Source organism: Vigna umbellata, chromosome 1 (assembly GCF_029865625.1).
Source record: "Vigna umbellata cultivar VRB3 chromosome 1, Vumbellata_1.0, whole genome shotgun sequence".
NCBI classification, from domain to species: domain Eukaryota; kingdom Viridiplantae; phylum Streptophyta; class Magnoliopsida; order Fabales; family Fabaceae; genus Vigna; species Vigna umbellata.
This window is the reverse complement of record NC_142165.1, coordinates 46,641,875-46,662,777: the sequence shown is the minus strand read 5'-3', so window position 1 is coordinate 46,662,777 and position 20,903 is coordinate 46,641,875. Positions and strand designations below refer to the sequence as shown.

General features: G+C 29.9%; 2 protein-coding genes across 3 annotated transcripts; both read right to left on the bottom strand.

Moving 5' to 3' along the window:
* Positions 1-1,266: 1,266 nt before the first annotated feature.
* On the bottom strand, positions 1,267-6,216 carry LOC124825848 (uncharacterized). 2 transcript variants are annotated; one of them, XM_047298561.2, is made up of 4 exons: positions 5,822-6,216; positions 4,082-5,133; positions 2,539-3,406; positions 1,267-1,725 (listed from the first exon to the last, which is right to left on the bottom strand). In XM_047298561.2, exons 2-4 carry the CDS (start codon positions 5,048-5,050, stop codon positions 1,679-1,681), a joined length of 1,884 nt encoding a protein of 627 aa, XP_047154517.2. In that variant the 5' UTR covers positions 5,051-5,133; positions 5,822-6,216; the 3' UTR covers positions 1,267-1,678. The 2 variants fall into 2 exon arrangements, with proteins under 2 accessions (XP_047154517.2, XP_047154520.2); XM_047298564.2 differs by having other exon boundaries at positions 5,906-6,216.
* Positions 6,217-17,536: 11,320 nt separating this feature from the next.
* LOC124825849 (uncharacterized) lies at positions 17,537-19,693 on the bottom strand. Its single transcript, XM_047298565.2, has one exon. The coding sequence runs from the start codon at positions 19,107-19,109 to the stop codon at positions 17,670-17,672; it is 1,440 nt and encodes a 479-aa protein (XP_047154521.1). The 5' UTR covers positions 19,110-19,693; the 3' UTR covers positions 17,537-17,669.
* Positions 19,694-20,903: the final 1,210 nt, after the last annotated feature.

The window sequence follows — 20,903 nt, the reverse complement described above, 5'->3', positions numbered from 1 at the left end:
CAAATTATATAAATTAACACTTTAGTTTTCAATTAAATAGTATTTGGTAAAATAAGTTAATATACTAATTATATTTTTATAAAACAAAGAATCAATTATCCATTTCAATTTGAGCTAGATTAGAAAATTTTTACCTCATCAAAAAGTGAATCAAATTAAAATAACTCATTTTTAATCTGGTGAATAGATTAGATTCACTTACATGTTTCACCTCATCTTTATTTATTTTGTTAACAGTAAAAAAAGTTAAATCGATATTTTCAAAAAGTTTAGTTCTACAATCTTATAAATAAAAGATCACAAGCTTTAATATAATATCTCCAGTCTTATTTTTCTTTATTTAAACTCTATTAAATCATATAAGTTTTAGACTTATCTTATAGCTTTATTCTTACCTTTATATAAAATTCATATTTTAATTATTTTTTTATTTTTTTCAAATTTAAAAGAGTAATTTTTATTGTTATAATTCTAACTCATGGTCTAAGCAGAATATTTAATTTCACATAGTATGAAATTACATTTTAAACTTAGGAATTGATAATTGGAAGTTAAGAGAATACTTTTTAAAAAATATTGCATAACAAAGAAATGCTAAAAAAGAATAGAAATATACAGTTGTTATGCATCAACTTGACATTATTCTTACAATTGTAAAGTTTATTAAAACTCCCAACCAATTGTCAACCCTTATTAGCTTAAAATGTGACCAATTCTTTAGTTTGTTAACTAAAAAAAATGTCATCAAGGAAGATTTTTCCCCATCTTTAGTTTGATTGAGTAAACATTTCAATAAATACTTTTAAGAAAACAACATTAATTTGTATAAATTAGAACTTGTGCAGATAATAAATGAAAACTTACCTAAATTAATTTATGAAAAAAAACCATATTTCAATTTTTGCTTCCGATTTTACTCGTTTAGAAATACTTATAGAATTCATCCAAACATATTTCAAAGTGGTTTTTGACAATATAAATGTAAATTAAAAAATAAGTTCAGCACAAAAAGAACATAGTAAACATTGCTTGCAACAATTGCCTCACATTGATAATACAATCTTATCCCGCAGACAACGTTATATCTAAAAGCCAAATTCTATTACTCCACAATAATGTAATCAGTAAATTATAATTCAATTTGCATATGTTTGGATTAACTTAATTAAAAATTAATCATCAGTTCTTCAACTTTTTTCTAAAATTATTTTAAAAATTAGAAATCTGTCATCAGGATGAGTGCAAGAAAATATAAGATGGCCAAGCTGATGAAGAAAAGTAGGATGAAAATAATAGTAAAATAATAGTGGAAACAGACTCAAAGAAAGCTTAAGCACAAAGGGTTTATATACACAAACCTCCGGAAGAAAAAAAAAACTTCACATCCTCCAAAACGCTATGCAGTTCTCCAAACTAGAAATCTTCGATTTTTACACTTGACTAGAAAAATGGGGAGAACAAATATGGAACATGGAAAACTTTTATATATAATATCAACCTCAAATAATAGTAAGACCAAAAACTCAGTCATCACTTTCAACCCGCCACTTACTACAACGACCTACTTAGAATTTTCTCTTTGAAAGCCCACAATGCATGCAGAGTTAGAATAGTCACAGCATCCAACCCTGCTTCATTTGTGCGGAGAACTAATGCACCAAATGCAATGATTTCTATGTCAAGGTTCTTCTTCCGCAAGCTGCACATTGTATCCATGCTTTATATCTGGAGAAAACCAAACCTCTGATAATTACACACCATTTGCAAAAAAATGCCACATACATGGATATATATACATATTTTTACTGCCCCCTCCCCAATCAATATGCATTGCAGAGAGAAATTCCATTCAGTAATTAAAACTTATGTGATTTAATATTGCGGGCATGTTATCTTTATACAACTATTCTTCTTTTCTTTCTATATATAGGGCACAAGTACAACCTATTCAATCAAATTTACTCTTTTGCATGAGTGTAAATTCTGACATTATAAAAAGGGCAATCAGCCGAATTATTCAATGGTTTTATCATACTAGAAGCAAGGCAAGTACAGGAAATCTGGCTAATAGCACAAGCTTTCAGTATGGTTAAGAACGGAGGCTAGACGATGTTACAAACAAATGAAAGCTGTGAGTTTGCATCAATTTGACCACTATCATAATGAAAACCGAAAATCCAAAGTCACGTCACGTAGGAACTATCATAATTATCCAGTTTGCATCAATCAGGTAGGAACTATTATTTTCAAGATGTCTAAACTAAAGCGAGAGATTCAGGTTATGGTATGCATGAACCCAAAATATAACTCTCCACCACAACCTAAACTAAACCAAACAGACAGTAGGTGTCCTTTAGGGTGAGAGAATGCCATTCAAAAGAATTTACATATCTATATTTCAAGTTGATAGGTCCTATTCTTTCTTACTTTTATTTTAAAATGCACACTCAAATATAAAATAACAAGACCAAAGTGGGATCACATAATAATGGAAATTAAAGATAAAACATAGAAATAGGAAAGTTGTAGTGAAAATACCTTTCATTGAAGGCTTGTCATAATCTTTCCTATCATCATCATTATTCCAATCACCGTCGTCATCATCACCCATATCATCCCTTCCATCATTTCCTATATCACTTTCACTAGCTGTCTCCCATTCAGAATCATCTGTCTCTGGACCATACATATCACCACCATCACCCTGACTATGGACCCCACCATGCTTAACAGCTGCCTCTCGGAATAACCACGCAGCACGCATCTGCTTCTTAACTAAACGCTCTGCATAATCTGGAACTTTATTTTGCCTCAATGAAAGATCAGGATCGTTTGACTGAGAGCACTCGTTTATAAATAAAATAGCATCTAACAAACTCTCTTTCGCTAATCCAAGCATATCATTAGCTTGTGCTCGTCTCCAAAGGCTTTTGGCATGACGATTGACAGGTTTATGAAGACATAGTGCTCGGGTAGCATCACTGATGGCAGCCAAAGGTTGTTGCAGCAAAAGATGGCATTGAGCACGATTACTATATAGAACAACTCTCTCCTTCCTAGATCTCATAGGACACAATGCCAAAGCTTCAGAATATTTTGAAGCAGCTCCAGAAATATTTCCAGATGAGAACAAGGAATTTCCTTCAAGTTTGACAACCAGAGCAGCGGCCTGCTTAATATGTAGATCTTCCTTGGGCATATTCTTTTCCCACTTCAATCTCTGCTTTGAATTTAATACATCCTCAATCTGTTCTTTAGTACGATTACTAATGGAGCTTCGACCTGACCCTTGAGACTGGATGCACTCTTGAAGAACACTAACAATTGAATCACCGAGCTTTTTGTGATCACCCAGAGTTGTAATCTCCGCAAGATCAACTAATACAGGCACGACTTTATCAATCACCTACACAATATATGCCAATGCCTTATCAAAAACAGAAACCAATTTACAATATTCAAGTGATAGAAACTTATAATCATAATCTCTAGCAATTGGAGCTTGAATGAATAAATGAAAACATCATTGTTAGTATACATCCAGTTTATACTTTACATATTCATTGGTGTATTGGCAAGGACCAGCCACCTTCCTTTTGGGACACTAATGAAAGGAAGTATTAACTAGTTTTAAGTCGCCTGTCTATAGATGGTCAAATGAAACTGTCATAGAAACCAAAAAACTAAAATAAAACCATTCTTTATTTCCTTCTCATCAGATTAACATTCTTGTATTCAGAATCATCTCATCCAGAAAATTTTCCTCGTCAGACCTCCACTTTCAATGAAATTTGCAAGTGAAATTAGAGAAATTGAAAAAGCCTTTTTAACCAAGGAAGAATACAAATAAGAGGAATGTAACGTGATAGATCTGAAAGGTAAAAGAGGCCTTTACTTTCATTTCCATTTTTCTTTAATTGAAAAAGTTAGTTCAAGGCATAAGAATCAAATTTCACTGACATGCAAATCAACGCATTCTTTGAGACAATCACTAGTATTCCTTAGTGTTCATGAGTGCAAACAAGCTCAACATATATGAAAAACCAAACCAGATGCCAAGCCGGAGTTGAGAAAATTTCACCTTGTGACATGTATTGGGATCTTGAAGCAACCATAGAAGACAATCAATAGCCATATACTGCCAGTCATCTGAAGAGCGAGCAATATTACACAATGCGTCAATAATACCAGGGCAACTGGCAACAGGCCCTCTACCAAGCTTTTGATGACAAATTGTTCTTAATAAGCCAATACCAGCTGGTGAATTCTCATTCACAAGTCCACCCCACATGCCAGGTAATTTTATCAGAAATTCTGGTTTGCATATGGTGGGAAGAAATTCATGTTTAAAAGCAAAGCAATTAATTAGCTGAAGGGACCAACACTGCAACTGACTAGCCCATTCCTCAGCCTTCCTGGACTCCATTTCAACACCACCCATACCACGCGTAAGCAGATCACAATGATAACTAAGCCTTCTATCGACATATTGGTAGAAGTGTGAATAAACTATTTCCAGGGAACTCATTGCCAATTGAATGGAGAGCTCAAGAATTTCACCATTGCTTGCTATGGCAGGAAAAGTGCTGGCATATGTAGCCAAGTGTCCCAATGCTCTAACTGCCACCCTCTGCTCAACCCAAGTTAATCTGCCTCTTAAAAGCTCAACCAAGGGAGGAATGACCCCTGCATGCACAGCACTTTCTGCAAATTCCTCCATATTCATAGTGTAGGAACCAATTATATGAGCTGCATAATAAGGAATATATATATTTTGATCATGAGAAAGCCAGCGCCGGTTCTTCAGTCCCTTCCATATGAGAGCAGCCATGCATTCAAAAATACCTAGCTCTATGAATTCCGGGTCATTTGGATGAGCCATAGCCGTGTTCCAAAGGCCACTGATAGGGAGAACCTGCCCATCATCATCTTGAATTGGAAGCTCTCTAAAGAATTTCAGTACACTAGCTCGGCGCTTGCTCGGATTCCCTTCCTTCATGACACAAAAAAAGCATCCGGGGTATGGACAGTCCGATGAAACTTTATCCATGCTCGACAAATTGGAATAACAACCTCGAACATCAACAAATCAATTCCTCATCAGGTGGCTGAAGCAAGAAAACCACTTCCAAACTGCACACAAGTAACAAAATCAAATCAGTAATCAGCGCAACCCTTGACACATACCAACCAAAAGACCAATTCTTCTACAGTTCCCTAAACAACATTAGATTCTCAGAAAGAAAAAGTATACAAGAAAAAAAGATGCAACCTATCGATTAATTTTTACAAACATTTCCCCATATCCAAACTGATAAAAATGCCCAACTCGTTGCAGAACAAAACCTACACAAAATAGTCCAAGTCAAAAATTGATTTTTAGCGCTTATTCTCCACCAGCCTTGAAAGAGACAAAGACGCCCACACACATCACCAAACATTTAAATTAATAGCAAAAACTCAGACTTTCAGCATTTATTTTCCCCTTTCCATCTGAAATAGTAAGGGTAAAGAAACAGTGATTTCTGAACAAGAAAAAAAAAACCATAAATATTCTCACTTAAAAAGTCAAACCCAGAGTGAATCACGGGAAGAGACAGGGCAAGAAGAGGATCATACTACCTAGCTAGTACCTACGAACTACTCACAGCATCAACATTCCCACACAAGTCAACCAAATTTCCACCAAATAAAAACAATTCCATTTTGTCTTTGGCGTGTTGCAGAATCGATTACGCACTACGCAGTAGCGAAGACCGATTTTCCTGTGGCACAATCGATTCCACCACGCCAAAAAAAACAAGGTAGGTGATAAAATTACCCTCCGCTGCGTAACGGTCTTCTCACAGTAACAGGGAAAAAAAAAAAGCAGAACACGGACGCTGTGAAAGAACAAGAGAGTTACGAGCAGTAAACGGTGAGGAGAAAGTGCGTGGTCGTTTCAGCAAAGCTTCGTTTACAGCGAAGATCGGCTATGTTTGTAAACGACAGATCCAAATTTGTCGTGGTGGTTTACAACCTGAGACCGTTTCATGTCGGAATTCACGTGCTCCTTAGATGCTTTGTGAACTTTTCGCTCTCTCTCTCTCTTTCTATCACGCTTTTCTCACAGCACCGTCATCTTTTGATCTAGGTTAAATTCCAGTGAAAGAAAGAGAAAGGAGAAAAAGAGAGTGAGGAACGGAGAAGGAAGACAACGGAATAATGCTGAGCCTCCACTACACTGTACTATACAAGTATAAATTTTAAATGATTGGTTTTATTTTAAATAATGATTTAATTCAATATTTTTTACCCATTTCACTAAAAAAAGGAGAGAAATAAATTTTCTTTCAAAATATATATATTTTTAAAAATGGATGAAGAAATTAATATAATCAGGGTAATTACATAATATTTTCTTTCATAATTGTTTGTACGTATTACGACAACAATATAGTGCTCACTTACGTCGCTGTCGTCATGCCAAGAAAATATTGCTTGAATAGAAACATATATTTTTATAATCTCTTAACCTTTAATGCTAGATGATAAAAAAAAAAACGTGCGCAGTTACCGTTGCATAATTTCCGTCGCAAATTCTCGATTTTAATTATTTTCTTCTTTTGGTATTAATTTTAATTTCTTAACTTGAATTTGTATGAGTTTTGGATTGGTATTTTTATTGAAAATTATTTATTTATTCTTTATATTTGAATGGGCTGTGTTTGGGCATGACCCCATTAATGGGGCCAATTGCGCACTAGCGTGTAATGTTGAAGTGCATGGGCCAATCAGATACAAACCCATGCATAGGAACAGTGAGAGATAAATGAAAAAGTGAAGAGCTGAATGACCTAATACACAATTCTTTTTAAGAAAATAATATTATTAATTTAATAGTGAGTGAATTACATTTCCTTTTCCTAGTAGGTGCAATTATTAGACTGTTGGCCTCTTTTATTTTAAATTATCTTTTGAAGACAAAAATGATTATTTGAGCAATCAAACTTTTTATATATATATATATATATATATATATATATATATATATATATATATAATCAAATTTTTTTCAAAATTTTATTTGCGTGATATGCAAATTTCTACGGTGTAACATATTTTTTCTGATTATAGAATCGCAGTACCACAAGAAATTGGAGTAATAGAACTAGTAAGTATACTTGAGATTATTTAATGGTTATGTTTTAAAATTATCCAAAACTTTAAAATTATATCCTAACATAATAATAATTTTTTATAATTTTTTGAGTTTCAGTTGTCTTCAGTTTTATTCATCTATACACTATCCTTTAATAAATTTCTTTAATCTAATTGTTTAATTAGACAATTTTCTTTTATAATAAATGAAGAAAATGTTTACTTGATAAAATATGTGATTGAGTAGTTTTTCATTTTCAAATAATTAAGTAAAGTATTTTTTAATATTATTTCTGCAAAATATTATGCATATTTATAAGTGTATTATTTTAATATATTTTAATTAGTTACTCAACAGATAATAAAGTTACAAAAATATTGTTGGAAGTTCTATATCGATCAGAGATAAGACCAATTCATAGTATAGAGAGCAAATCTTACTTTACAAACTGATTATATAGGGTTCAGTTAGGCTTAAAGTTCACTTCTTCCATCTGCTAGAAGTCTCACATCGACTATATATAAGGTTAATTCATAGTATATAAATGGATGCAAACTTCATTTTACAAGCTGGTTTTGTGGGGGTTGAGTTAGACTTAAAATACACTTATTAACAAATATATATATATATATATACATTTAACATTTTATTATTTTAAATAGGTTAAATAAATCATTTTTTAGATTCATATTTTTGGTTCCTCGGTACAATTAGACTTCTATGGTTAAATTGGTTTAATTGTGTTAGAAGTTGAGAAAATTGAGAAAAAATGATTCAAAACAAAGTCATTGTGGTTCATCTTCTTCTACAATTATGCAATCTCAATTCTCTCTTCAATCTCCAATGAAGGTCAAGGTCTCTTCATATCTAGACCTTCCTTTTAATCTCCACAACGTTCTTCGACTTCCCCTCTTTCGCTACCTTCCTTCAACCACCACCCTGGATGTAGTGGACATTAAGGGTAATTTTGTTCTATATCCCTACAAGAAACGAAATATGTCTTTAATTGTTATCCAAAATTCAAATTCTTCTGCTTAGAGCACACTAGTAAAATTTAGACCTGACCCGCCAGGTTCCCTTATGTTTGCAAACAAGAAAACAATGGGTATCAGTATGTATACAAGGTCTCACTTTGTAGACCTAAACCAGGAAGTCAAATATTTTTCTCTCCATTTTCCTTAAATCAAATACGACGACACAAGAATTCAGCAATACGATGTCATGACTCATGCTTAATGCAACAACACAAAGACATTCACCAACATATTCTAATGAAGTAGAGAGACGAGTTCGAAAAATAAAAAGAGGATGCAACTAAACATTGTTAGTTTTGAATCACATAACATCACATGCAATGAGGTATCAAATGGGGATTTTGGATTTTAGGATTTTACACAAAATTGAAAATTTCTAATTATTCAGTCATATTTGAAACCCACGATACTTATGAAAAAATTCAACGAACCAATGAATATGTGTCTTTCAGAAACATAAAAAGAAAAATTGAAAAAACTAAATTTTACAGAACTTATGTATACACCAACAAAGATAAAAAAAGAAGAAGCAACAAATTATAATTTCAAAATAAAAATTTTCTTGATTTTTTTTAAATGTGAAATTTCATGTCATTCTACTGTATCGTTTAAAAAAAATCACGTTAATATGTCACGTTATTTAGCCAATTTAAAAATAAAAATAAATAAATAACTCATTTGAACAGGAAAAAAAATAAAGACATTCAAAATTATTTAACCTTTTAAATAATATCCCTAATATAACTACTTTTTTTTATTTATATATACGTGTTACCGTGATTTTTCATTAAACCACATTTTTACAATTTTACATTTATCTTCTTCCTCTAATTATTGAGGAACAAACTGTTATGCTGAGGGAAGCATAAGTCATGTCGTGTGCTTTGTTTTTTTTAATTTTTTGGTTCGGAGGTAACTGCAGACCTATACCCCTATATATATATCCTATGCTTAGGAGACATCTCTGTCTGCGGCCATACGGAACTAATCCGTGGTTGGTTGTGTTTTTTCTTTCTTTTTAATTTATATGAAAACATTATTTTTAAAGTTTTTTTTCAGTTCTATGGTAATTTTGAAAATTTGAAAATGTCATTAAATTTTTTTATTAATAAATGTTAATTATTAGTATTTGGATAGTAAAAGAGTTAAATTCACAATTTTTCTCATCTTTCTTTCTAAACTCATAAAACTCATCTTATATATTTTAAATGTTAGTGGAAAAGTTGAATTTATAATTTTTTTCTCTGTCTCTCACTTAACCACTTTAGGATTTGGTTAATTAAATATAATTTTCTTAACCACATAATTACGAAAAAGATATAAGATAAATTAAACATTTAAGCAACATGTAAACATTAGAAATATACAACTTTCTCATGTAATTTTTATAGTTTTCAAAAGAAGATCAAAACATTATAATATGAAAAGACTATAAATTCTAAAATATAGAATATATCTTGCATCTCTTTCGATTCTAATTTCTTACACTTTATAATTTCCTGCATTATCACCTGTGTATTACTTGAACATAATAAATCAACAACCAACTACAAAAAAAAAACACAAAGGATAAGTTTATTTATTTTTATAAAGTTCTAACATAGAAATTTTAATTTAAACAAAACTTTCATAATACAACCACACTATTCAATACAAGTAATCATTTAATTAGAATAACCAATTTACATTATATATCGAAATAACATGTATTAAGCTAAATATGCATTAAGTCATGCATATAACATAGCACTCTTTGTAGTGAATTTAAGTAAAATAACCATGGTGACTTGACTCATAACTATTAAAATCTGAAAAATTCTCTATAACATTATCACAGTGATTATATTTCAAATTCAAATCCTGATATAGGAATCTTCTTCAACTCTCACTACCTAAGCTTCATTCTCTACATGAGTATGTGAGTTTTGTAGAGTTAGGATAACTCAAAGATTGAGACTCTAGCTCAATACATATGCTAACCATGCCTAAATGAAGCAATTATCCTTATAATTACTTTCATTCACAACACAACACAAAAACCAAGGCCCAATGTTAAGTCCACTTGAGCTTTCTGTTAAATGAGCAACCAACTGTCCCTGCAACACTTGACGCCCCAATGCATTGGAGCTCACTGTGTAGTGAGTACCCAATTGTATATAGGCAACCCTTGGTGAAAATCTTTTTGATGCTCACTAGAGTACGCTTGATAAAACTTAGGTGGTGTTAGATGTTAGGAGCCTTGGGGTTCACTACCAGAAGGGTGTTCGAGTTATGCACAACACCTTGATAAATATCAACATTTTCTCCTTTATGCATCAAATGAGCTTAATGATCTATTTAAGCACTTTACCTGTTTGTCCGTTGATTGAAAACATTTCATATAGTATCATTCAACAAATTTGGTGATATCAAACTTCATAATTTCATATTCAAATCATACAATCCATCACAAAGCAGTCAATCAAATTTCATAATCTGAACAAGTGCAACTAAATCAATTCACTAATAAGATTAAGTCACTCCATCACGGTTCACAAGCCAATTAAGACATCATTTAGTTCATTCACATACATCAAACACACACACATTTGTACTTAGAAAAATTAAAAATTATAAGATTTCCTTGCTTTTTGGAGACCACTTTTTGACTCAAATACTCCTTGGAGTTATACTTTTCACAAGATAATCTAACTATACAAATAAAACTACAATTAGAAATCTAAGCATATCCCTGTTGTCATAGACAAACAAATATTTGTTTTGAGTTATTTTGAGTCACATGCATAGGACTACAAATCACATGCAACTTAAAACACTCATTGACCTTTGTCAACACCAGATTTCATCCGGATAAATATTTTTTTTTAATATATATAGTATTTAAATATTATTTTACAAATAATAATAATATATAAGAAAAATTGAAAAATAATAAGGAATTTGAAAATAAAATATTTAGAAAACCAGAAAATTTACAAAATTAGAAAATAAAAAATTCAAATTCAACTTAAAAAAAAGGGTTAAATATGTTTTAGATCCCTAAACTATCAAACAAATTTGTTTTTAGTCCCTCTTTCAAAGTAAGGTATATTTTAGTCCTCCTCTTTCAAAAAAACCTCCTCCTTTAAAAAAAAACCTTAATTTTTGGTCCTCCAAAACTAACAGCGAGAGGATAAAAAATTAACGTTTTTTTTAAATAGAAGGACTAAAATGTACCTTACTTTGAAAGAGGGAGTAAAAACAAATTTGTTTGATAGTTTAGGGACTAAAAACATATTTAACCCTAAAAAAATAAAAAAATAAAAAACTGAGAAGAAAAGAATAAAAACAATAAATGAGAAATATAAAAATAAATTTATTAAAAAAATATTAAACTGATTGTTTTTATTGGAGTTAGTAAGCCCATTTTTAATCACTCTCGTTTTTATCTTCTTGCACCTCTTATTTCTTTTTACACCGTTCTCTTATTTCACTTAAAAACCTTTCCAATCATAGGTTACCACATGCATTGACATATTCTTTTCCTCTTCCTTTTGTCATGTTTTTTGAATTTCCCATGTAAAACCTATTGCACTCACGTTCTCTACGTCACTCTAACATGAAATATTATTTTTTATATACTATTTTCTGATTTCTAACTACTTAATCATTTAATAAAATAAAATTAAAAAATATATTTACTTTTATTTCTTAAAATAATATTATTTAAAAAATAATATATATTTATTGATGATAAAATATAAAAGAAAACTGTGATGAAATAATTTTGTCATAAAAAAATTATCAATAAAAATTATATTTATCATTTTAATATTAAATAATAATATAAATATTTTTATTATTGAATAATTTTTTCTTTCTTTTCAATATATAAAAGTTAAATTAATTTTATTTTAAAAAATTAGCATTAATGATATGTACATAAAACTCTATATAAGATTTTAAATAATTATATTTACAAAATAATAAATTAAAATATCATATTTAATAATTCATTTCAAAAATTTAAAATATATATTTATAACAAAAAAGTTACACTTGATATTATGATTTTTTTTACTTAATAGTTCATTTTAAAAGTATAACAAATATATTTGTAATAAAAAAATCACACTTCTTAACATTATAATTTTTGTTTTACATTTTATTAATTCATTTTTTCCTATTTTTAACTTCAAAATGTAACAACTTACAATTTTAGTAAGATTAAAACAAATGATAAAAAAAATAAAATAATTGTCTTAAAAATATATTATTAATGTATTTATTTATTTACATTAAAGGAGCATAAAACCTACAGTAAACCTATATCGATTATATGAATTTATAAACACACACTACATAAGTGTATAAAAAAAATAAATTCAGTTTAACAATACAATTGGATAATTTTATCCATACATTGATTAGATGAGTACAGAAAAAAAATTAGACAAGTGTAGCAATATACATTAGACAAGTCTATTATATATTAACTAGACAAGATTGTATCACTATTTATACACAAATTAGACAATATTAATACAATACAAGTTTCTCCATTTACTAATTGGAAAAATCTTGTAATATACTTTAGACAAGTCTAAACAAATACTTATACAATTTTGTCCATACCCTAATTAAACTAATTTAGCAAAAATCATTAGATCATTCATTCCATATATTGATTAGGTAAGTATATGAGTACTCCTTAGACTAATTTGTCCATACATTGATTAAACGAGTCTACCAACAAACACTAAACTAGTTTATCCTTACATTAATAAGATGAGTTCAACAAACAAATTACTTAAGTCTTTTCATACATAAGTTAGACAAGTTTATTAATACCCATTAGACGAATTTGTCTATTTACTGATGAGACGAGTCTTGCAATACATATTTTGGACAATTAACATAATTATTTTTTCAATGGAAAATTTTCAAACTCAAACATTATTATATGATTATGAACCTTCAAACATTATTATATGATTATGAACCTTGTATCTTAATATATAAAAAAAACTAAAATTTTGATAATAAAAGTTGAGGCAAAGATTACTTGAGAATATATTAATAAATAAAATAAGGTTGAATAATATTGAAGAGTTTAATGGTGAATAAAGTAAAATAATCAATATAAATATCATTAAAATTAGTGACATAAATAAAGATAAAAAAAAAATGAAGTGATATTATTCAAACTTTTACACTAGTCTCATATGTGATTAGAAATTTAACTTTTGAAAAATTGTAAGATAATTTGGAGATTTGACATTGACTATAAACCTTCATCTTATCATGACGTTGGAAAGAAACTTTTGAAAACGGACATAAAAAGTATGATTCAATTTGTCAATAATATAAGAATGAGTGAAAAATAATAGGTTGTACAACTGTAAATGGTTTCTTATAAAGGTGTAAATTTCAAGGCAAATGAATATTGATGAAAATAATGAGAGCACTTTGTATTGAGCTATGCGTGTTGCTAATTTCATTAATTTAATATTTGAAGATTTCAAGAAGGATTTAAAGGTCTATAAAATTAATATCAAGAAAGGAAAAAATATTATGACATTCGTTTGTGGTAGAACAATGTTAATTAACATGTTGAAGAACTTCATAAAAGGAAAAGACTTGATTAGACCTATCATGACTAGATTTTCCACAACTTGATTTTAGGTTGCTTGCATGAAAACATAATTGAAAAAACATGTTTTGTGAGTGCAAGCAAATTTGGAACTTCAAAACAAAAAGGAAAGTTTACGACATGATATTAGATAATTGGTTTTAGAATAATATAACCATATATCTCAAAGTTGTTGTCCTTTCAATGTAGTTTGTTGATTAATGGATTCAATCGTAAGATCATAATGAGTTTCATATATGAGAGGTATATTGTGGAAGACAAAATATTAAATGTAATTTTTGATAATATTGTTAAAAAGTATATTTTCTAAACATTATCTCATTTAAAATTTAATTACTTGTAAATGTAATTATTTCCATTACAACATAATTAGTATTTTTATAAGCATGAACTTGTTGAGCAAATAATTTATGAGAGATGAAATGGTTAATTTTACATGTCTTGCATCTAATTTATATATTGTTTACTTGCATTATGAGTTTAGTTTTAAAAATGATGGCCTTGAAGAGAAAGATGGTTATATGTATGCATGAGAAGATTGTTAATGGAAGTTGAACAGAAGGAAAATATTTTGTAACTTATTGACTTTGATTATGTTACAAAATTGCTTTTTATGGAAAATGCATACGGTTGTAACAATTAGAGAATGATGGATATGTTTGGAGATCGAGTGCTAAAGTTCAAGAGGTATGTTATTCAAGTTTTGAGCTTGTATTTCCTTTGCATATGATGTAAGTGAAACTCATTTGAAATGATAATTCAAGTTTATCAAATTATTTGTGATTTTTAGTTTTCTATATTGGATTTATGTTGTTAGTAAAATTTCATATGTAAAAATAAGAAATCTTTTGTATGAGAAAAAGATAAATGATTTAGTTTTTGTGATGTATAACTTGAAGTAGGAAATAAACAAATTAGAAATTTTGTTCCTTACCCAATCAATGATATTGAGTATGATGATGAATGAATAACTAAAGAGAGAGATAATATTAAGATCGAACAAGTTCAAGATAAAGTAATGGTGAAAATGTTAACTTAGTGGATAAAGTGACTTCAACTAATCCAATTTTGGATCCATTTGATATTTGATAATATAATTTTTTGTTGCATGTAACATCAATTGTTTCATGACACTTAGATTATTATGCTTATGTAACTATATCTTTTAGTCTAATGATAAACCTTTGATATCTAATAAATTTGTATGTCAAACTTAATGAACTTCATGATGCCAATTTTGAAAATAGTGTCATTAGAGACTTTGTGACAAAGTCTTAAAAACTAATAATTATTTAACTTAATTACTCCTTTGGTCTTCATTGGTTGGAAAGTTTCAAGTTGGTCATTCCTTAACTTTTTGTTTCAATTGCGTTAACTCAATTAATTCCTTTTTAAAAGCGTCAATGATATGCGATACGTCAATTCATGATTTTTTTGTCCATGTGTCAGGTTATATAGTGTGACACATGATACTATTAGTGTCACATAGGACAGTATCACATGTCAGTGTCATCATTGTCTTGTATTCAATTTAGTCATGGTCTATGTCTCTTTGATTCAATTTAGTTTTAATTTTTTTCAAAATGGAGCAAATTGTCCCTTCCAAAATGAGACCAATTTTATTATTTATATAAATTTTATATTGATATTTTTATTAATTAATTATTTGTATAAATGTTATTAATTAATTTTAATCTTATTGTAATATGTTAAAAAATTATTTTTAATAAAAATATAAGTATAACATTTATACAAATAATAAGTTTGGTCTCAATTTAGAGAGGAACAAGATTGTTCCATATTGAAACAAATTGGAACTGAATTGAATCAAAGAGACATATATAAAGACTAAATTGAGTACTAGATAATGATATTTAACACTAACACTATCCTGTCACATGACATTGACAGTACCACATGTTACACAACGAGACTTGAGACGTGAAAAAAAAAACAATGACATGCTACTAATGATGTTTGTAATTTTTTAAAGAAAATACCAAATTAAGTCAATTTTTCAAAAATTGAAACATAATTGAAACAAAAAACTAAGTAAATGACTAACTTAAAAATTTTCAACCTAAATGAAGACAAAAAAAAAAATTGAGCCTTATTATTTTTAGTTATGTAATCTATATCATTTAAAAATTGATATTTTATAATTGTATGAAGTTATCTATCTTATGTAGTTTAAAGTTACATAATAATCATATACTATTAAAACTAGTTATTTTAGAATTGTAGAATTATTGTTTATTGTTTTAATTAATTATAATGTTAAAATAGTAAATTAGTATAATATTATATATATTTTTATATGACAAAAATTCTAACGAATTTATGAGTAGTCTACGAGTTGAATGTAAAAATGTTCCATCAGTTTTCTTAAACTTTCCATTGTGATAATCTTAAATATAAATTTGAGAAGTAAATAATTCATAATGTATAATTTATAATGGACTTTGCTTAAATAATGAGACAAAATCTTAAAACTTATAACATACGGGAATATAGGTTATGCTTGATTAACGAACGTCAATTATTAAAACTGATACTATACGTGACTATGGTCATGGTAGAATTCTCAAACCAAAATGGTCTTGATCTGGCAGTAGATAAATAGATAGAAGGAAACAAAACCGCGATAGAAACTCCTGCTGGGATCTAAGTTCTCATTAAAAGGGTTTTAAGAGAAACATGAACTCCCATTTTCATTCTTTGAATTCTAAGCATCGATTATATTTTAATTTTTAAAATTTTAATCCTGGACTTTGTAAAATGGAATAATTTTTTATCCTTGGTATTAATGAAAAATGTAGTAAAAATTAAACTGATAATATTTTACAATAAATTTAGTCAATAATAAAAGATGGATTCGAAAGATCTATTTGTAACACTTGCCTTAAATTTTGAAGAAATTAATACAATGATTAATGATACGTAAAGCTTTAAACAACCAAAATTAAGTATTTGGTGAAATATCATAATTGTATTTAATCACCAGACACATTCTTGGAGAAGGGTTTCTATGGAAGAAGTGTAAGAAAATGATGGCTTTAATGAGGCTGGTTGGGCCCTAAACGGCCCAATACACTCTTCCAAACTCAGTTGCTTTACTAGCTCCCACGTGGCACATGCCAATGTGACATCACAAACTGTCGGTGGTCAACTATAAAAACTGCCATTAAGCCAAAAACCAGTATGGCTAAATAATTCAATTATTCCATATGTAAGCGGTTCGGTTTTCAAAACTCGCATTTTTTTTTTTAATTTTGAAAGAAAATGGCATACTTAGCCAATTTTGTTGAATCTATCATAATAGAAAAACTGAAAATAAAAATGTATCTTCTTTCTATAAAAAAAATTAGTTTTGTGTTAAATTGAAGCAGAAAAAAGTTCCTGAAAACACACATCACAATGAGTTCAATTTACAGGGAATCCAATTCGGCTTTTATATTATTCTTTTGTCGAAGTTGAAGAACTTTATGCAAATAAGTCAAACATGTGTATCGCAGCACGATCTTCCTTTATAACGAAGAAAACAATATAGTCTCAAATTTTCAACGTTGGTTGGCCTATTTTTACATTTACAAGTTTTAGTTATTCTTAATTAGATGGCATATCTATAATTAGTGAAAGTATAGTAAATTTATTTATTTAAATAAAATACGTAAAGTTTGCAAATTGTACTTCAGGGAGTGAGAATTGACGTTCCGTTTTTGATGAAAATTAGGAAGCATTAAAGTGTTTTTGTCGTCTTATTTATAGAATAAGCTTGCTTGGTTGCTTTTGGATATTGTTTTAATTATTAAATTGAATCGAATTGAAATGAAAAAAAAAAATAACGGTAAAAAAAAATACATTAATTTTTCTTGCCTTCTCCTCCACCGTCTTCTACGTAAGTCTTTTTCCTTCTATCAGCTCTGGCAAGAACGCAAATGAGGAGAAAACACGTGGCATAAATCCCGTGGATCTTCCAATTCGTCTTCGGCGGTTGCTGCAAGACCACCCTGTGAAACACCGTCACGTAGTAATGCAGCCCAACAGCGAAGCCCACCAAGACCTGGGCCAGGCCCAGGAACTTGGAGCCCAGCCCACAGTCGGTGGAGAAGACGAGGACGAGATACATGAGGAGGAGCAGCAAATAGAGCACGTAAGCGAGAGTCTGCAGCACCTGCAGGCACAGATACGTGGACTGCGAAGTAGAGTATAGAAACTTGAGTGGTTCGAGACCCGTGAACAACGATGTGACGCAGAGAACGGTGAAGTAGATTGAGAGGTAGACTTGGATGAAGATCAAGATTTTCTGGAGGGAGAAATAGGCTTTGATTCTTGAGCAGAGGAGAGAAACTAAGAGCAAAGGTATCAATACGAAGAAGCACGAGATAACGGCGGCGACGGTGGGTGCGTATTTTTTTCCGACGTAGGGTTTGAAACCTTTTGTCATTTCGTTATTGGCTTTGGTGATGTAGGCTTTGGAAGTGGTCGAGATTCGTTCGAGGTCGGGGAGGAGTGTTTGGTGGAATCTATTCGGTAGATCTGTGAACTCTGAAACCAAATCATCATCCTCGTCAAGAATCCAACTCGGCGGTGTCTGTTTCGTAGGTTTCTTCTTGGTTTGTTGCTGTGGAGTCTTTTGTTTCTTGTCTGTTGCCTCGTGACTTTGATCTGCTTTTGTTGTTTTAGCTTGCTTGTTGTTCTTGTTTGCTTCGTCTTTAGTAGCGGTGGCTTTCGCTGTTTTGTCACTTGCTTTGGCGAGATCCAATGATTTTGAAGTGGAAGAAACTGTGTTGGGTTTTGATGTAGGGGATTTTGAGGTGACGTTGACCTTCTTGATCTTTGTGGCGGCGGTGGAGTTGTTGAGTTTCTTGAGGGAAGTATCGGTGGTAGGTTTGGTTTTGGAAGTGGAGTTAAGCTTGAGTGGCTTGGTTTGGTTTTTGGTGGAGGTGTTGATGGGTAATTTTGTGGTTTTGGTTTGGTTTTTGGAGGAAAGGGTATTGGATTTGAGGGTTTTGGTTTGATTTTTTGAGGAAATGTTGTCGGATTTGATGGTCTTGGTTTGATTCTTTGAAGATAGAGCAGTGGGTTTGATGAGTTTGGTGTGATTTTTGGTGGATTGAGTGGTGGTTTTCTTTTTGAAAGGCTTGTCTAGCTCTTCTTTTTCTGCACCCAACATTTTTCTTGTAGCAGACAAGTGTGTAGACTCACATTGAGGTTCGAAAGAAGAACTGATGCAAATGGAGATAGAAAGTAATAACACAGCAGAGAACAGTAGTACCTTTCTGAGATTGAGTTGAGCCATTGGTATTCCTGGTTTTTGCTTCAAGATCTACGAACAGAGGCTCCCTAAGATCTAGCTATATAGTAATTAATACATAGAAGGGTCACATGCGAATTTAATAGCATCAGATTTGGGAAGTGATAGAAAGAACGAAAGGAGGGGAAGGGTAGTGTGATAAGGATGTGTAGGATTTTATAGTTTGAAGTTTGCACTATGGGTGAGTGAGTGAGTGAGTGAGTGAGTGAAGTGGAAAAAATGAAGTTAGTCTTAGTATAAGTGTTAGAGTGGAATTCTGTGCTGCCAAAGTGGTATAGGAGACAGAGACCCATCACATTGCGCGTTTCAGATGTTACACTTTCACGGCCTATCTATGCTCGTTTAATCTCCACCGTCTATAATATTCTTTCTCATCCTGATTTTTGTGATGGCCCAGTCAACGGCTCAGATTCATGTGAACCATGTCTGCACCAAAAGCCTAGAGAAGAGGATCAAAAGGGTTCAATTATTTACTTTTTGTTATACGCGTCCCATTTTTATATTATGGATAAATTAAGTGAAAAATCATCCACTTGATAGAGTTCAGACGATCCATAGACCATTAAGTCAAAAGGTCACAATACATTCAATTAATGCTTTAACTCTTGAAATATAAAAGAAAACTTATTTTAGTTTTTAAAATTATTAAAACACGAACAATTTAGTTAACGTTTTTCTATTTTTATGAATAAAATAATCATCGGTCGGTAAACTGATCGTTGCTTTCATACTGTCAGATATGTCAATTTTGCAATTTTGGAAATTAATGGGATTGTATTCATTTTTTGGGCTAATTTAGCGTATTATTTATAAGAGTTTTTCTCATAACAATTATGAGAAAACTCCTTCTAACCTATAATCTTAAGCGTCTTGAGGGCAAGGCTTAAGCAACATTAAATACAATTTATTAAATATTTTTAACTTATTAAGAAGAAAACGAATTAAGCATTTTAATAATAAACTTTTTGATAAAAGTATATTTATCTCTAAAAAAATAGAAGTATTTTATTTTCTAGTGACCTAACTAATATCTTGCGATTTGGTTAATATTTTATAGTTTTAATGTTTAACTTATTAACTAAATTAGACTAAATAGTTTTTTTTTATTAAAATATCAACTTTATTTCTTCATATATATATATATATATATATATATATATATATATATATATATATATATATATATATATAATTTTGAATAGTAGTTTGTTATATCATCCTAAAGTTTCTGTTTGAAAATTTCAATCTATGCTAATGAAGTTCTAAAGAGTCCATGACAAATTTTGTATGAATTCATTTTATCATATAAATCTATACTAATGCCTTTTGTGACATTTGAAAAGAACATATTTTTCCAGGCTTGCTGTAAAAAACAAATGCATTCCAATACTTTTACGTAATTACACAGTAAAATTCATAAAAATATATAAGTTTAGGATTAGCCCAATATAAGATGTGTAAGGAAAAAAAAATAGACATAATTTAAGCAAATTTAAAAGTTAAGGTAAAACAGAGCTATTACGCCTTTTTGAACGAATAAAAAATTGATATTTATAACAGTTCAATGAATTAAATTGATTTTATATTCGAAATTTGATGAGTTTTTTACCTGTACTATTTTAAGAATAAATTTGATGAACTATCGTATTTTAAGTACAAATCAGCTGATAATTTTGAGAATATTTTATTCTTTTAGACTCCAATTTTATATTATTGTAAGTTTTAGGATTAAAATGTTGTTTATTTCAAGATAAATCTTGAAGAAGAGAGACAAATGTG

Coding starts and splice junctions, on each gene's coding strand:
- LOC124825848 (XM_047298561.2), bottom strand. CDS start 5,050: ATGGATAAAGTTTCATCGGACTGTCCATACCCCGGATGCTTTTTTTGT. Junction 3,407..4,081: donor ATCCCAATACATGTCACAAG/GTGAAATTTTCT, acceptor TATATTGTGTAG/GTGATTGATAAAGTCGTGCC. Junction 1,726..2,538: donor TGACAAGCCTTCAATGAAAG/GTATTTTCACTA, acceptor GGTTTTCTCCAG/ATATAAAGCATGGATACAAT.
- LOC124825849 (XM_047298565.2), bottom strand. CDS start 19,109: ATGGCTCAACTCAATCTCAGAAAGGTACTACTGTTCTCTGCTGTGTTA.